The sequence below is a fragment of the Myotis lucifugus genome, unplaced genomic scaffold, assembly GCF_000147115.1.
Source record: "Myotis lucifugus unplaced genomic scaffold, Myoluc2.0 scaffold_97, whole genome shotgun sequence".
Lineage (NCBI taxonomy): Eukaryota > Metazoa > Chordata > Mammalia > Chiroptera > Vespertilionidae > Myotis > Myotis lucifugus.
This window is the reverse complement of record NW_005871145.1, coordinates 2,741,061-2,757,864: the sequence shown is the minus strand read 5'-3', so window position 1 is coordinate 2,757,864 and position 16,804 is coordinate 2,741,061. Positions and strand designations below refer to the sequence as shown.

At 41.3% G+C, this 16,804-nt stretch overlaps 1 protein-coding gene and 1 pseudogene across 9 annotated transcripts in view; both read right to left on the bottom strand.

Moving 5' to 3' along the window:
- AGBL2 (ATP/GTP binding protein like 2) overlaps window positions 1-16,344 on the bottom strand; it is a 35,860-nt gene extending 19,516 nt beyond the window's left edge. For 2 of the 9 annotated variants that reach the window (XM_023756592.1, XM_023756596.1), the window contains exons 1-9: window positions 15,563-16,342; window positions 15,254-15,382; window positions 14,940-15,003; window positions 13,803-13,937; window positions 12,775-12,828; window positions 11,575-11,760; window positions 9,231-9,338; window positions 2,682-2,835; window positions 71-853 (exon numbers count right to left, since the gene is read on the bottom strand). In XM_023756592.1, the coding sequence (XP_023612360.1) occupies window positions 71-853; window positions 2,682-2,835; window positions 9,231-9,338; window positions 11,575-11,760; window positions 12,775-12,828; window positions 13,803-13,937; window positions 14,940-15,003; window positions 15,254-15,307 (1,538 nt within the window). In that variant the 5' untranslated portion in view covers window positions 15,308-15,382; window positions 15,563-16,342. Of the gene's footprint in view, window positions 1-70; window positions 854-2,681; window positions 2,836-9,230; window positions 9,339-11,574; window positions 11,761-12,774; window positions 12,829-13,802; window positions 13,938-14,939; window positions 15,004-15,198; window positions 15,383-15,562 lie in introns of those variants that run through there. The other 7 variants (XR_002830063.1, XM_023756591.1, XM_006091938.3 and 4 more) reach the window with 7 other exon arrangements.
- On the bottom strand, window positions 7,621-8,904 carry LOC102442998 (annotated as a pseudogene).
- Window positions 16,345-16,804: the final 460 nt, after the last annotated feature.

Here is a 16,804-nt window from a genome sequence, read left to right as displayed (position 1 = left end):
TTCCCCCAGTCCCTGCCATTAGATAGTGCTCACCGTAACCAGAGAAAGTTCAACAGATTAGGGGACTCACCTCTTGATCATGTTCCTGGTGTGCCAGATGCAGGGGAAAGACTCCTTCAGAATGGTTTTATAATGCCTGTTCAAGTCCCTGCCAGCCAACGAGCACCGGTAATTCCCCACAATCACTCCATCTGGATTTAACATGGGAATCACTTTGAAGACAAAGATATCTCTGAGGAGCTCGGCATCTGGGGAGTTGCTAAGAATGAAGTCCAAAAAGCCTTTCATGATCCAGGAGCCATTACTTTCCCCAGGGTGGACCCTGGCGCTCAAGACCACGGCTTTCTTTGCAGCAGCCTCTTGCGTGGTTCGGGATGGGTTGGTGATGGTGAGCAGGTACACGGTATTTCCTGCGAGGCTCCTGCATAAAGTGCGGAGTTTGCAGAACTGAGACTGGACAGGGTTTTTTGCCACCGACATGAGGTAGCATTGCAAATCCGTGTATGTATATGGGTAGAAGTGTGCAAAGAAGCAAGTGTCCTGGTCATGAGGAAACTGAATGGTCCACGTGAGACAGTAAAAGGACTGCTGCCCATTATCCGTGTTGTTCTTGTAGTACTTGATTTCATTTCCTTCTCTCCTCCAGCCAATGTTGCAGGTGTTGGCATCCAATTGGGAGTACATGAGTGGCTTCATTCCTATAGTATAAAGGCTCTTGGGTTTTAGCAAGTTGACGATGGTGAAGCGATAGGTGGCATCTTTTCTGGTGTTCTGAACTCGAAAATAAAACCACTGAGTGTGTTTGTTCGTGTAGAGGTCAGTTCGTAAGGTGAGTTCATACTCATAGGTGTCTCTGTAATGAAGAATGTAGAATAACTCTGTAATACCTCCCTCAAAAAATAAATCTGGGAAAACATTGTTTTTCCCTGGTAAAAATAGATCTAATCACAACAGAAAGGCTGCTACATCAAATAATTGTTTTCTAATTTACTTAGTTCTCCAACTCATATGTTAGGCTAACAGGGACTTGGGGGAAGAAGGTGCATTTGGGGTGGGACAGAAGAGTCTCATAATTCACATGCAGCACCGGATGTTTGGGCGCGCTGGGCTTCTTGGTGCCTTTCTAGGGCCCAGAAGGTGGTTTCCAACCACTTCAACCCATTTCCCCGAAACACACTGAACTCAGGGAAGCCGGAGCCCTCTGTTGGCTGTACCTACATCCTGGGCATCACCAGGATGGATCAGACCCTTAAGCTTCCTGTGCTATTTTTCTCTCTTATCATCAATTGTTTGAAGATAAGGGGGCTTTGCCGGAATGCATGCACCTTGTGGGAAAGAAGGCCTAACCTGCAGAAGAGGAACTACAAATGCCCAAAACATGAAAAGATGTTCATCCGCATGCATCATGAAAGAAATACAGATTAAAACAGGATATCGTCCTTTTCCCCTCCATCTCAGCAACATTTCAGCATTGGGAAACAGGCCCTCTCATCCACTGTTGATGGGAACTGAATTCACGCTGGAGGGCAATGGGGCAAAAACTAGCAATGCTTAGTGTTCAAACCCTTTGACCCACCAATTTTATATCAGAATTTGTTCCATAACACCACAAATACTAAAAAGTATACATGCACAAGGGTGTGAATTCTGTTCATTCATTTAATAAAAAATTGTAAATGTCTTAATCTCTCATCAGGTGGGAATAGGGTAAATAGGTATGGAACACTCATGTAATAGAACAATATGAACTATTAAAAATAAGGACATAGCCGAAACCGGTTTGGCTCAGTGGATAGAGCGTCGGCCTGCGGACTGAAAGGTCCCAGGTTCGATTCCGGTCAAGGGCATGTACCTGGGTTGCGGGCACATCCCCAGTGGGAGATGTGCAGGAGGCAGCTGATCGATGTTTCTCTCCCATTGATGTTTCTAACTATCTATCTCTCTCCCTTCCTCTCTGTAAAAAATCAATAAAATATATTTTTAAAAAAAGGACATATGTCTGTGGTATTGTCATAGAAAAACATCTAAAATGTATTAAGTGGAGCCCTACCTGTTTTGGCACAATGGACAGAACATGGGGGTCAGGGTTTGATTCTGGTCAAGGGCCCCGTACCTTGATTGCAGGTACGTGCGGGAGGCAACCAATTGATGTGTCTCTCTCACATCGATGTTTCTCTGTCTCTCCCCCTCCCTTCCACTCCCTCTAAAAATCAGTGGAAATATATCCTCAGGTGAGGATTAACAAAAAATAAATAAAATAAAATGTACTAAGTGGAAAAAAGCCAATTTGCAAAAACAGTGCCCAAATATATACACCATTACCCTATTTTTAAAAATATATAATTTGTGTGTATTACACAGAGAGAGAAACAATTAATGCATAGACATCAAACTGTTATCAATTGCTTGTGTCTGGGAGTCATGATTATAGGATTCAAAATTTTGTCAATATAAATTTTATATGAGCACTAATTTATTTTATAAACAGAAAAAAACAATTTAGATAAATTTTTATTCTGGGGGAAAATATGAGCTATAATTATTCCATTTCTTATCATCCTCATAATCATTTCCTTTCACCTCTTTTGCAGAAACACTCCTGACTCCGACTATGATTCTTGAAGACACTTCTCAGTCACTTTAATCACCATCCCTTTAAGTAAACCCACTTTGTTACTCACACTTTGACAGCTTTTTGCAGATTCCCACTCTCAAACCTTGATTCAAACAGGAGAGTGTTATCTTCTGGTCCTTGCAGTGTGACAGCGAGCTCCTTGATCACTCCCCGCTTGCCTCCCACTCTGGAGCTGGTGAAATAGGAGCCTTTGGTGGGCACTGCAGGTGAGACAGACATGTTTAGCCACATTCCTGCCAGAACCCATTCGTCAGCATATTCTTTGCGCCCCTCTGTCGCCAGCAGCACTGCCCTAGGTTAACAACAATGAATGTTCTAATTTTCAGTTGTTCTTGCTGAGACTTTTCATTCTAACGTGTATTTCTCTGAAGGACTCTTAGAGCACTTCCTTTTGCTACAGGCAACCCTTGTCAGCGCAGATAGTACTGCTTGTGCCCATTTGAATACTAATTTAAAAGGATGTTGGCAAAAGGTAATATTCTAATTCAAGCATCTGAGAACATTTGCAACCTTATTTATAAACACACAACAAATAGCACCTATTTACTGATTTAAGAAAAAGGTAAGGGGAAAAACAAAAAAGAGAAAACATAGTAGACGCCATAAAATGTTTTGATATATGCTTTCAGATTTAAATATAACAAAAATAGCAGTTTGAGAATTGGCATGGGTGAATGCCCCTGGGAAAGGAACCAAAATGTAGTGATCAGTGAAAAGGAAGGTCACAATTGAAATTTTAACTTTAAAATGAAATTTTAAAAATGTATGAAATTTATCTTATTTAACAAAATTTAGATTATAATCACAACCTCTTTCTAATACTTGGGATAATAAAGAATCAATTACTATTATTTTTTTGTGGGGTTATAATTTTTCAGACAAATTCAGTAAGGGTGCCATATGACATCTTTGTTTTGGCAGTTACTTTTGCAAAACTTTCTTAGGACTTCATAGTTCCCTAAGGACTTCTCTTTGTACCACAATGTTCTCATCTTTGTGTCTAGAAGAACCTATTTTTGTCATCTTTTGTTGATTTTGTCTTTGCCAACTGATAAAAAATTTTCTAGGTTCTCATTTGTCAGTGGTTTTGCAAATGATTCAAGCAATTCTGTAACATTCATCAACTTCTATTTCATAAAATCCTGCATCTCTTGTTAAAAATCATAATTTCACTTTGCAATGGATTTTTATTTATTTGCATTATATTACCAGATGTTAATAATATCCATCAATCAGCAAGTGACTGACACCATCAAAGATGCTGACCATGGAACATTAAACAAATAGTAATATGTGTGGGGCACGATTATATAAGTGGCCAGTTCATTAGTAAATGCAGTAATGCTATGAAGACTTTTGCTCCTATGCAACCACGTCACTAGAAAGACTTTATAATAAACATATAATAAATACATAAATAAACATATAATAAACAAACTATATAATAAAATAAATGGGAGTGAAGGAGGAATCAAGCTTGAAAAAAAGTGGGTGAAAGAAGAAAACAAGCACAGAGGAAGGAACAAAGGCAGAGGCCAAGAATCCATGTTGTCTAAGTAAAAGCTGGGGCCCCACATGGTTCAGTCTCCTCATGAAACCAGAGTACAGCCTAGTGACCAGATGTCATTAATATGGAAATTCCAACATTTTCTTGAGTCTCTTAGGTAACATTAAATATCCAATTCATGGCTCACAGTAACATTTCTCAAAAAAACAAAACCAATTTCCTTTTTTCCTCCAATATTCCCACAGCATGTAGTTGCTGTGGGGCCCCTAAAATGACAAACTCCCAAATTCCCTCTGGAGCCCCATCTTCTCAGTTTTCTGCTTCTTTATTCCTCCAATTAGGTGGGTTCACTCTCCATGAATCCCAAGGACAAGATCAAGGCTGTGACCACAACTGTGTGTTAACAGAACAAGGACAGTCTGTAAGGGCTGCCATATCAGGAGAAAGCACTTCCACCCCAGGGTTCTTTCCTGGGTAAGATACAAAAAATAAGTCTGGCTAGAACAGATGAAGGGACTCCAAACCTGTAAAACAGGTTTATAATCCCGAGGTTGTAGAAGCAGCACATCCCCTATTATCTAAAACCTAAGTCTACCCACTTATACCTCATACTTTTTAAATGCCTTCCAAATGCCTCCGCAGACATTCCACAAGGTGGAGCTAGGTGGACTGAGTTGCTCCACCTTATTTACTTCACTAGAGGCCTGGTGTATGAAATTCACGCACTGGGGGGTAGGGAAGTGGAGTCCTCAGCCCAGTCTGCGCCCTCTCGCAGTCTGGGAGCCCTCGGGGGATGTCTGACTGACAGCGTGGGGAGCAGGCCTAAGCCGGCAGTCAGACATCCTTAGTGCTGCCATGGAGGCGGGAGAGGCTCCCATTACCACCACTGCACTTGCCAGTTGTGAGCCTGGCTTCTGGCTGAGCGGTGCTCTCACTGTGGGAGCGCATTGACCACCTGCGTTGAGCAGGATTGGGCTGAAACCAGCTCTCCAACATCCCCCGAGGGATCCTGGATTGTGAGAGGGCGCAGGCCAGGCCAAGGGACCCCACCGGTGCACAAGGGGCTGGGGAGGGACACGGGAGGTTGGCCAGCTGGGGAGGGGCTGCGGGAGGGCTCCAGGGCATGTCTGGCCAATCTCGCTCAGTCCCGATTGGCCAGATCTCAGCAGCAAGCTAACCTACTGGTCAAGAATCTGCCCCCTGGTGGTCAGTGCACATCATAGCAAGCGGTTGAGCATACTTAGCATATCATTATCATATTATGCTTTGATTAGTTGAATGATCGACTGGCCGACTGGCCACTTAGCATATTAGGCTTTTATTATATAGGATTGCTTATAGCTTTTCCCAACATATTATTATTAACATGAGAGCTCATAATCAAGGAAACTGTGGTGGAGTATGTGCAATTACATCTCAGCGGGGCCCTCGGGAATAACTGGCTCATTTTATTCTTCCACTTGAGGAATGTAAGCACATGTTGTCCCTTCTATTTCTGGTTGTTTCTCCGAAAGCTTTCCCTTATGTCACTTCTTTAACCTTTTGCGCTCCAACGTTGAGGCTGACTCGACAGACCAGGCGCTAGTAGCACGTCCAACGTTGACTTGGTGATTGAGCTAATTGGCAATTTCCGCCAGGGAACTACTGCAACCAAGAGAGGAAGGACTTCCAATTCGGACCAGGCTGTTTGAATTCCAAAAATAAAATTGGAGCACAAAGGGTTAACACATTCTCTTTCTACTAACTAAACTTTGTGCAGATTCCTCTTCCAATAAAACAGGTTTCCTTTCTGATAATTATTACTTAACAGAGATTGATTTTTCAAATTAGGAGGATATTTTTTTTTGCTATTTCTTGAATATAGTATTTTCCAGCTTCAGAGAATTCCTTTTAAGAAGTTCCAATGAGCTCTGGTACCTGTGGGTTCAACGAGCACCAGGTGATTTTTGGGGATGACAGAGGATGTCCTTGTTGGCAGCTCCCTTCCATGTCCCTCCCTATTACTAACATAGGATCCTGACATTATTAATTCAAAATTTACTTCCCTTTCCTTGGGAAGGTTCATATTGTATTTCTTGGCTCATTGCTCTTTAACATTACCTTTCCTTTCTGTCTTAAGTGTTAGTATTACCACCTGCTCCACATCCTCCCCAGCACTGGTTATTGTCTATATTTTTATTATAGCTATTTTGGTGGGTGTGAAGTTGATCCATTGTTTCCGTAAATACCATTTATCGAGTTGGTTGAGAGAATTCTCTTCTATTCCTGGTTTTCTAAGTGTTCTTATCATGAAAGGCTAAATTTTGTCCAATGCCTTTTCTGCCTTGAGATGGCTGTTTCCTCCCACTCTGTTCTACTAATGTGGTTCTGCTTATTTTCTTACTAGAGGCCCGATGCACGAAGATTCGTGCAAGAATGGGCCTTCCTTCCCCTGGCTGCCGGCACCGCCTTTGCTCTGGCCCGGAGCTGCCCAGAGGCCCGGGGTGGCTGGGGCGGTGCGGAACGCCATGGCGACAACGCAGGCATCCCGCCCTGCCCCACCCAACCCCCGCCGCTTGGCGCCTGCAAATTAACCTGCCATCTTTGTTGGGTTAATTTGCATGCTCACTCCTGATTGGTTGGTGGGCATCATGAAGGTATGGTCAATTTGCATCTTTCTCTTTTATTAGTGTAGATAGTGAACCACTCCGGGCCTCCTGGGACAGATCCCCTTCAGTCACGGTGTGTAATCCTTTTAATATGCTGTGGGATTTGGTTTGCTGGTATTTTGTTGAAAAATTTTGCATTTATATTCCTAAGGAATATTGATCTATAGTTTTCTTGTGATGTCTCTGTCTGGCTTTATTATGAGGACGATATTGGCTTCACCAAAGAGAGTTGGCAAATGCTTCCTTCTCCTCTGTTTTCAGAGTTTATAAGGAATTAGTACTATTTCATCTTTAACCGTTTGATACAGTGCAAAAAAAACCCTGGCAAGCCATCTAGGCCAGGGATTTCTTTACAGGAAGATTTTAAATTACTAATTCAATTTCTTTGTTATAATCTATTCAGACTTCTAATTTCTTCCCGAGTCAGTTTTGGTGATTTGTGTCTTTCTAGCAATTGTTCCTGTTCATCTATGTTGTCTATTTGTTGGCGTAAAGTTGTTACAGCATTGTCTTGTAATTCTGTTGATTTCTGTAGAGTTGATGCTTATGTTTCCTTCCATTGCTGATTTTGATCATTTGTATCTCCTCTCCCTTTTTCTTGGTTGGGCTATTTTGTCAATTTTGTTGATCTTTCCAAAGAACCAACTTGATTTTTCTATTATTTTTCTGATTTCTATTTCACCTATTTCATTAGTATCTTTATCAGTTCCTTTCTTCAGCTCGCACTGGATTTATTTTGCTCTGATTTTTAAAATTTATTAAGGTGAAAGCTTGGGTAATTAATTTCAGATCTTCCTTCCTTCCTTATTTAATTAATTTACCCCTTCCCCTTTTTTTACTGTCCTAAATTGTTTATTAGGTAAGAATTTTACAAACATTACTTATATTAGCGGTAACGGTGGAACTGGAGAGTAGTGTGCCTTCTCCAAGCTGCACTGCGAGAACCACTAATTGTGTGGTGGGATTTGTGGCCCTTTCTAAGGCCACAGCTCTTGTGCCTGCAGATGTCAGCCCTCACATCTCCCTGGGCTTGCGGACTGGTTTGGTGATCCACTAGGTGTCAGGATTTCTTCTGATAGCCTATGGAATGGAGCAGTGAGGATAACCTCCAAGAATTTGTATGTGGAATCTTTACCAACCCAGTGAGAATTCAGGACTCTCAGAGCCAGAGAATTCAGGACTCCCAGAGTGGTGCCCAGCTAGCTCCTCAGCAACATACTGAGGCTTCCAGCAAACTTTAGCTGGTTAGCACCATGATGGACAGGCTTGCCACTGCTTGCCATTGGTTGCATCCTTAGGAACAGGGTGTTTGTGGCCACCACAGCACACACGAGTCCAATATATGACATAACCTTGTATTCCAGTCTGCTGTGCTTTATTGGGCTTGGTAGGCAGGGGTCCCAGTGGAGTGCAGAGAGCTGGTCTACTGCCTGGAAAGAAAGCACATTACACTGGCCTGCTTCTTCCTCCATAGCTCCTGGATGTACCTGTAAGCACCCATCTTGGTTTACCTGATGGCTGTGGGCAGCTGAGAAGGAAAAGACTTTCTCCCACAATCCCTTTTGGGCTCCTCCTCTTCCTTTCAAATATATGTATTTAAAGCCATAAATTTACCTTGCAGTGCTTTAGCTGCATCCCATAAATTTTGATATGTTGTTTTATTTTCATTCCAAAATATTTTTAAACTCTCCTTGTGATATCTTTAACACATGGGTTACTTAGAAATGGGTGTTTCTGTCTTGTTCATCACTGTATCTCTAACACTAAGCACTGTACTTAGTATATGGTAGATGCTCAATTTCCAAAAATCTATAGATTTCCCAAATGTCATTCTGTTGTTGATTTTTAATTTAATTTTGTTGTGATAAGAGGATATATTTGGTATCATTTCAATCCTTTTACATAAAAGGTATTAAGACCTGCTTTATAAGCTAGCATATGGTGTACACTGGAGAATCTACCAGGGGCCCTTGAAACAAATGTGTATTTTGTGGCTGTTATTGGGTACAATGTTCTGCACATTTTTATAAAAGACATGCATTCTAGCTCTAGGAAATCTGCAACTCAATGCAGGAAGCCACATGGTAAATGACAGTCATATGCACATACTATAAAGTACTCACCCAAGTACATATAGGAGGTGGCGAAAAGAAGAACACATTCCCCAGGGATCCAACCTCTGAATTTCAGGAAGAGGAATTACGAGGGAGGAGCTATAAAATGGACTTAGATTTATTAAGAAAAAGGTACTGTCATTTAAAAAAATGATTGAAATTTTAAAGCTGATTATTCATGAATATCAGGGTTCCCATTCATATTGGTTTGGAAAAGACAATTTATCACTGAACTATGGATTTTCTAAAATCACATTTATTATAGAAAATATTTATAACCTTATCACGATTAATTAATTACTCACTGCTCAGCGTAATGACAATACCTGAATCTAATTGATAGACAATTGTGCCTTTTTCCTCTCCTACAATTTCTGGTACCTTTTCATTTCCTGTAGGTTGATAAAAATATTCTGGTTGAGGTGGAACTCCCTCTGAAAGAAGACATTTAAAAAGTACAAAATAAGAAAAATACAGAATCACTTGTCAGAACCTAAGTTTCTAATTTGTTTATAAGTTGTCTTGCTTCTTTCCATAAGACTATGAGGAGACTTTTAACAAAAACACATAAACTTTAAATAGAAGACTTAGAAGCAAGCTGGAAAAGTCAATACAGTTGCTATACTAACTCTTTAAAATTTGGTCCTGAGCTTCCTTTTAAAATCAGGAAAATATGATCCGCTACATACTTTTTATTACCACAGAGGAACAAGTATATCACTTGTTTCAGAGAAAACAAAGGCTTTTCATCAACATTCAATTCTAAAAGCTTCCTCCTATGAAACTTGGGGAACTTCTCCATATCATTTTAAGTGATGAAAACCAAGGGCATATAAAGACACAACTCAGTAAAAGACAATGTTCCTTTCTTCTCTTTAAGGTAATGGGGAGTAATGAGGCTCTGACAACTCAGTTTAAACAGCAGGTACTTGCTATTAGAGCTCTTTGAAATTAAAAAAATTGCTTTAAAAAAAGATTTAATGGTTTTTTAGTGGATTATGTTTTACACTTTTTAATTTTCCTTTTGGAATTGAGTCCAAAATCTTCACAGGAATTCTCTATCTTATTCTATTTTATATAGAGAACTACAAAATCCTATTGTTTGGCCTGATCAACTTGGACTTTTATCTAAGAACTAGAGGCCTGATGCACAAAATTCTTGCAAGATAGGCCTTCCTTCCCCTGGCTGCTGGCCCCGGCTTCCCTCCTGCACCCAGGACCTGGGCTTCCCTCCTAGCCCCAGCTTTGTCCAGAAGGACGTCTGGAAGGACGTCCAGTCTAATTAGCATATTATGCTTTTATTATTATAGATTGTGCAGAATAGGGACAGATGACCTTAGGACTTCTCAGCTACTGTGCCAACTCAAAATGCGCCCCCCTACCCCCCTGCCACACACATTTCCAAACACCCAAAGAGCAGTTCTATCCCAACTATGAAATAAGCCCATCCCTATATTTCAGCTTCATCTCATCTTTCAGGCTCAATGTTTCACGGTTGCCCAAACATGACATTCTCTTTTTCTGTTTCCTCTAATTGGAATACTTTTCTTTGACTCTCAATTGGATTACTTCTAACTTCTCCTTCAGATCCCAGCTGCCATTTCAACTCATTTTGGAAACCCATAGTGATCTTCCAAGCTGAGATTAAGTGTTCCCAAGGGATCAAACTCTATGCAATTGCCTGGTTGTATCTTTAACTTTCCCACTAGTCTGTGAGCTCTGGGTATCTCTGTCTTGTTCATAACTGTATATCTAACACTAAGCATTGTACTTAGCATATGGTAAATGCTTCATCAATATTTATTGAGTGAATAATAAATGAGGAAAGGGAGAAAATAAGAAACATCCAGTTGTTTATCCAGCAGTCTAAAGCAGAGACATTATGTCTGGTAGATATAAGTATCCTACCAATTAGCAAAGTCCCCACTTTTCAATGCAATCCACTTCTGAAAATGCTTCATAAAATGAATGCTGAAGATTATATTTGCACCAATAGCTCAAAGATATGACCAGCAATGCCATAAAAAAATGTCTCTAACTGCCCAGCCGGTGTGGTTCAGTGGTTGTGTGTCAACCCATGCACCAAGAGTTCACAGGTTTCATTCATGGTCAAGGCACATGCCTGGATTTTGGGCTCGATCCCCAGTAGGGGGTGTGCAGGAGGCAACCGATGGATGCTTCTCTCTCTCTCTCTCCCCTTCTCCCTTCCTCTCTTTAAAATCAAATTTTTAAAAAGTCTCTACCATTCCCATAAAAACTCCAATAAACTAAAAATATGATTAAAAACAGTACAAACTACGTTCTGACATATATGATGTGCATCAACTATACCAAGGCCAGTAAAACTACAACTTTTATAAAACTCAACTAAGCACATTAATACTGAGATGGGAATAATCTAGAAAACAGATTTAAGTAAGAATATATTTTGGCCTCTAATAAGGCATCCTTCATTCCAATGGACTCTGGAACATTCTAATTTACACATTAGTGTAACTTTTGACGTTGGTGAGTGTATTTCAGTATCCCAGGGTGAGATAATCATTTTGGGGTGAGATGAGAGGTGTTGAATTTGTCCTGCCTTGTACTTTAGCATATAGGATTTAAAACTATGAGGTTTTGTAATAAAGTCTGTCAGAACAGCAAGACTATGACACATAAGTCACATACCAATATGCTGAATGCTTTCTTTGATGACCTCGCATTCTATTGGCCACCTGGGAACCTGCAGTTGCCCGCTGCAAGAGTAAAAGGCAAAGAGATCTTGGGGTTCCCGAAGACATGGGTTTACTTCACCAAAATCATCGTGAAGAAAGAGTCTGCTCCTGAGAAGTGATGAACTCAGCATAAAGGAATCTGCCAAAGGGCAAGGGAATGAGTGAGTGGCTTCTTTCTTCCTTGGGAACTTCACTGATCAACTAGAACCACTAAGTAACTCTAAGCACTACCAAAACATGAGCACAGCCCTAGCTGGGTGCTAAGTGGGTAGAGCATTGGCCCTCGGACCAAAGGATTGCAGATTCTATTCCCAGTCAAGGGCACTTACCTTGGTTCGGGGCTTGATCCCTGACCCAGGTCAGGGCATGTGCAGAAAGCAACCAATCCATGTGTCTCTCTCACATTGATGTTTATCTCTCTCTCTCTTCCCCTCCTCTCGTCCTTCCATTTTTTTTTTCTCTCTCTCTCTCTCTCAAAAAAAAAAAAAGGCACAGAGGTGCAATCCTATGACATATTTCTCCTTCAAGGAGATTTAGTCCAGGATGATGGCATAGAAATGATAAAAATCAAATTAAAATTTGACACAGCCTATTAAATATTTAAGTGTGAAGTTTTAAGAGTAAATTAGAAGAAACATTTTTGTGTTTTAAAAAAATCAGAGCTATGTATTTAAGACATCTCAACAGTGGGTTGCAAATGAATAAAAAGTTATTTAATGTGTTCTATTACTTTTGTTTAGAGTGAGGCAAGAGAGGGAACTTTCAATTCACCCATTAGCATTTTAGAAAAATGTACATGAAACTATTAAAAACAATCTGCAAGTTAAATTTCAAGTTCAAAATATAACCATTCAAAGGACAGAGCGACTTTGAAAACAGAAGGTGATACGGGAAGTGGGAGAGGAGCGTGAATGGTCAGGAGAGAGAGGAGCTCTTGGCAAGCAGAGAATGAGAAAAACGGGAGGAAAAGAAAGGTTTTCAGGGAGAAAGAAAAAGAAAGGAAATGAGAGAAGAATGAAAAGACAGAAAATAACGGGGAAGGAACGAAGGCCCCTCAGTGTGGTGATTCTCAGCTCTGGTGGGGAGAGAAGGGGTGAAGACATGTTCCCACAAAGGAGTTTTGAGTTTTCTGGTCTGGAGGGACATGAGATACCTTTGCTCACAGCGTCTGTCTGTTGATGCACAGCTGAGGATAGACAGGTAGGCCCTAAAAAGAGGAAGGAGAGGCACGGTTTGTCTTTCTTTTTTCTGCCCCTTTCCATCCTCCCATCCCCACTTTGGGGCCACTATTTCTGTCTCTAAATCTTTTCCTCGCTGTTTATTTGGGGGGTGGGGCAATAAACATTTTAAAATATGGTGAAGCTGTTCAATCTCATTCATAAAGAAATGTAAATCAAAATGAGAAGGAGACGTCAGCTTTTTTACCTAATGGGAAAAGCATTTATAGGTTTGCACACTCTCCTGGCAAAGGTGTAAATAAACAGGTATTCTCAGGCACCGCTGCCAAGAAGCTCAATTGGTGCAACCATTCTGGAAAGCAGCCTAGCAGTATCTAGTATGATTTATATTTACATACTTTTTTTTTTAAGCCCTAATCCAGAACTTGGAGAAAAAATTCAAAGGTCATGCTAGCATTCATTGAGCACTTACAAATAATTAGAAAGTATAAGAATATCTGCCTATATTCAATAGTGAGAAATGATGGTAGCTTGGGCTGGGGGCAGGGAGGATGTGGAGTAAAGAGAAGCAAATTGATGTTTGGTTGAATATGTATTTAGAGGGGAGATCTATTGAATTCCTGCCCTTGCATTCTAGAAGAAATCTGTGGAATACCTTTAAAAAATTATTTTTGCTTAAGCTGGAATTGGTTTCCACCACTCTTTCGTAAAGAGCCTTAACAAATATATCCATTAAACCTGTGTGAAAAATCAATGTTTTACTCTTGACCAAAAAGTTTTAACAAATTTTCCAACAATTCGGAGGAAGATAATGTATAGTATTTTAATTTAAACCTACAATCCAAAGTAGATCGAGAGAGAACATTTTTGAGTGATGACAGAAACAGTGGCCATGGCTGCTCCTCTGGCTTCTCCTATGGTAGACCATGTTCTCCGGAATACCTAGAGCAGCTGCTCAAGGCACTAGGGGTTCTAGGGATCACACACGGGGAGTATTACTCACACAGAAGGTTCTTCTTTTCCAGGTGGTCTGGTATCAAATCATCTCTTCCCCCAAAAGAGTCACTCAAGACAAATCGGGGCTTATTCTTCCAAACATGCTGGTGCGTAGCCGCGTTTGGTGCACTGCCTCTTTCACCTAAGAAAAGGCAGTTTAAATGAAAGGTGCTGGAAGGCTAGTTACCACCTCTAACATCTAGGTGCATACCCAAACCACTACTACCAACCCCCACTACCACCGGCCTTTACAACGAATACATCTCATTTTCCAAAGAGTCTTCACATTCCGATTTATTTGAGTTAAACATCATTTTCTCCATTTTACAGTGAGGAGAAGACTTGAGAGGCAGCATGATATAGTGGAAAGAGAAAGGGCTTGGGAGGCAGAAAGACCGGGTGGCTCTAGTAAGAGAGCCCCAACAAGTGAAGGCTGGTACTCCAAGTGGGAGTGGAACTGCTTTTGTCCTGAGGGCTCTGCTGAATCTGGCAAACTGGAAATTCAGTTTTCAACAACTTAGTAATCACTTAAAAAATGAAATAGTTAATAGGAAAGTTTAACAAGGTTGACAGAAATAAAATCAATATAAAAACTTAATTGTATTTCTAAATACTAGGAACAAAGTTAGAAAACCAAAATTTAAAAAGATACCATTTCAACAGCATAAAAAGATGAACTTCTATGAAAAAACTATACTAGTAAACCTTTATTGGGAGAAATTAAGGAAGACCTAAGTAAATGGAGAATTCGACTATATTCAGAGATTGGAGAACCCAATATTGGGAAATTCTCAGTTCTTGTGAAATTAGATTTTATAGATTCAGTGTAATCCCAACAATTTTTTTAAACATCACAAGCCAATTCTAAAATTATATAAAAAGGCAAGAATAACCAAGACACAATCCAGCATATTGAATTTTTAAAGGCAAAAACAAAAATACTGTCTTAATGCCATTTGGTAGAATTAACAAACAGTGGTATTAGTGTAAGGGTAGACAAACAGATAATGGGAAAGGACTACTTTTCATTAATAGTGCTGGAAAAATTCATCATTAGTTTATCCTAGCATAACTCTCCCAGTTAATGAAACAATTTACTTCAGGAACCCAGGAAAAGTGATGCTGGATAAGAACAAGGTATTACCTTTAAAGTAGCCATAGTACTGGAGGTGATGGTACATAAAGACTTCATAGGGATCAGGAAGAGTCTGTAAAAGGAAAGGCCATCGCAATCAGGAAAGTCCTTTCAAATAGTACTGAACTCTTAACAAAAGGTAGGCAAGCACTGTGGCAGAGGGCAGTATACTTGACTTCTGTAAATAAACCAAGTGCGATATTCACGCAAATCATTCTGTCCTGGGGATCAAGATCTCCAGCTAGAAAAAGGTGCCACCAGCAGATACCTTCTGATCTAGTACTGGATTTCTGTGGAGTTCCTGGAGAGGGGTGTGTACCGACCTTCTGCTTTAGCTCTGCTTCCAATGCTGGCAACATGTTGCTTCTGTATGGCATACCGAAGACCAGTCATTCACATAGGCATCCAGCCACACCCTTGCCCGGTTTCCAAAAGGGCAGCTGATTACACAGCTAAAAAACCAGAACAGGGCATTTGAAACACCTGCCGATAGTCATCGTTCCCACCCTTTGCTTCCGCAGCTCCCCCGCGATTTTAGGAAACCCTGCCACATCGCTCCTTTCCTGCCAACTCGGTGTCTGCTCAAACAAGGACCCGGCTGGTGGTTCCCATAATGAGGCCCGGGGGCGTACCTGAGAAATTAGGGAGGGCGACACGTCTTCCAGCCTTCTCCTCCCGAGGCACCCGTACCCTTGCAGGCCCCATGCTTTCCTCTCGGCAAGCAGAGAGATGCCGCAAGATGTGAAAAAAACGAGAAAAGTTGTCTCGGGGTGGATGGAAAAGAAAAGTCAGAGGCCCGAAATTCAGGGGTTCAGGGTTTCCTGGTCCGGGTAAAGGCGTGAAGGGCAGTTTCCCGAAGGGTGGTGGTGGCGGGGAAGGGAGATTTCCGAGAAGCGCAGAGGGAAGGGTGCAACCGCCTCTGCGCGCCTGCCTGTCCCAGGCTCAGTGGAGGGCGCGGCGCCTACGGTGGTTGAAAATCCTAGGCGAGGCGGGAGGCCACGGCACAGCGGGTTCAGATGCCCAGCTGTGCACGGAGCAGAGGAGCTAACCTCGCTCACCCTCCACCGCTTTCGGCTGGGGCGCCGGTAGCCTAGCAACCAGGAAACCAAAGCAGGAGGGCGGGGCGGCCGGCGCTTCCGGGGAGCGAGGCCCCGCCTCCCAAGGAACAGTTGTTGCGCCCTGTTTTTGGGTAATCAATGGCAATTGGGTTGAAATACAAAGCCTGTAGTCATACTCCAAACTTCTTTGCTGTTCCATTAGGTAACAAGTATTGCTCTTTTAGGTAACAAGTAAAGCCAGCTCAACGCCAGAAATGAAAAATTACTTTCGCTGGGCAGGTGTGGCTCAGTAGTTGACCTTGGACACTTGAATCAGGAGGTCAAGGTTGAATTCCCGGTCAGGGCACATGCCGGGGGTTGCCAGCTCCATCCCCAGTAGGGTGCGTGCAGAAGGCAGCGGATTAATGATTCTCTCATTATCTCTCCCTCTTCCTTCCTCTCTGAAATCAAAAACATAAAAAGTAAAAAATCAATAAAAAATATTTAAAAGAAAAATTACTTTCTACAATAAAAAACATTAAAGAAACAAAGTTAAATTAAACCCACATATTTTGTAAGATTTTTAAAAATCTCAATTTGGTAGGATAGTGACAAAGGCACTGGTGCTCTGTAGAAATTTAACAGCTAGTTGACAGCCTCTATTTCTAGAAATTTGCTCTATGCAATTACAAGAAAAACAATTTAGCCTTGGACAGTTTTTCTCAGTGGCTAGTGTTGGCCCACAGAGAAGGTTCGTGGGTTTGATTCATGGTCAGGGGCACAAATCTAAGTTCAAGTTCTGGGTCCCTGTGGGGGTGCATGTGGGAGGTGACTAGT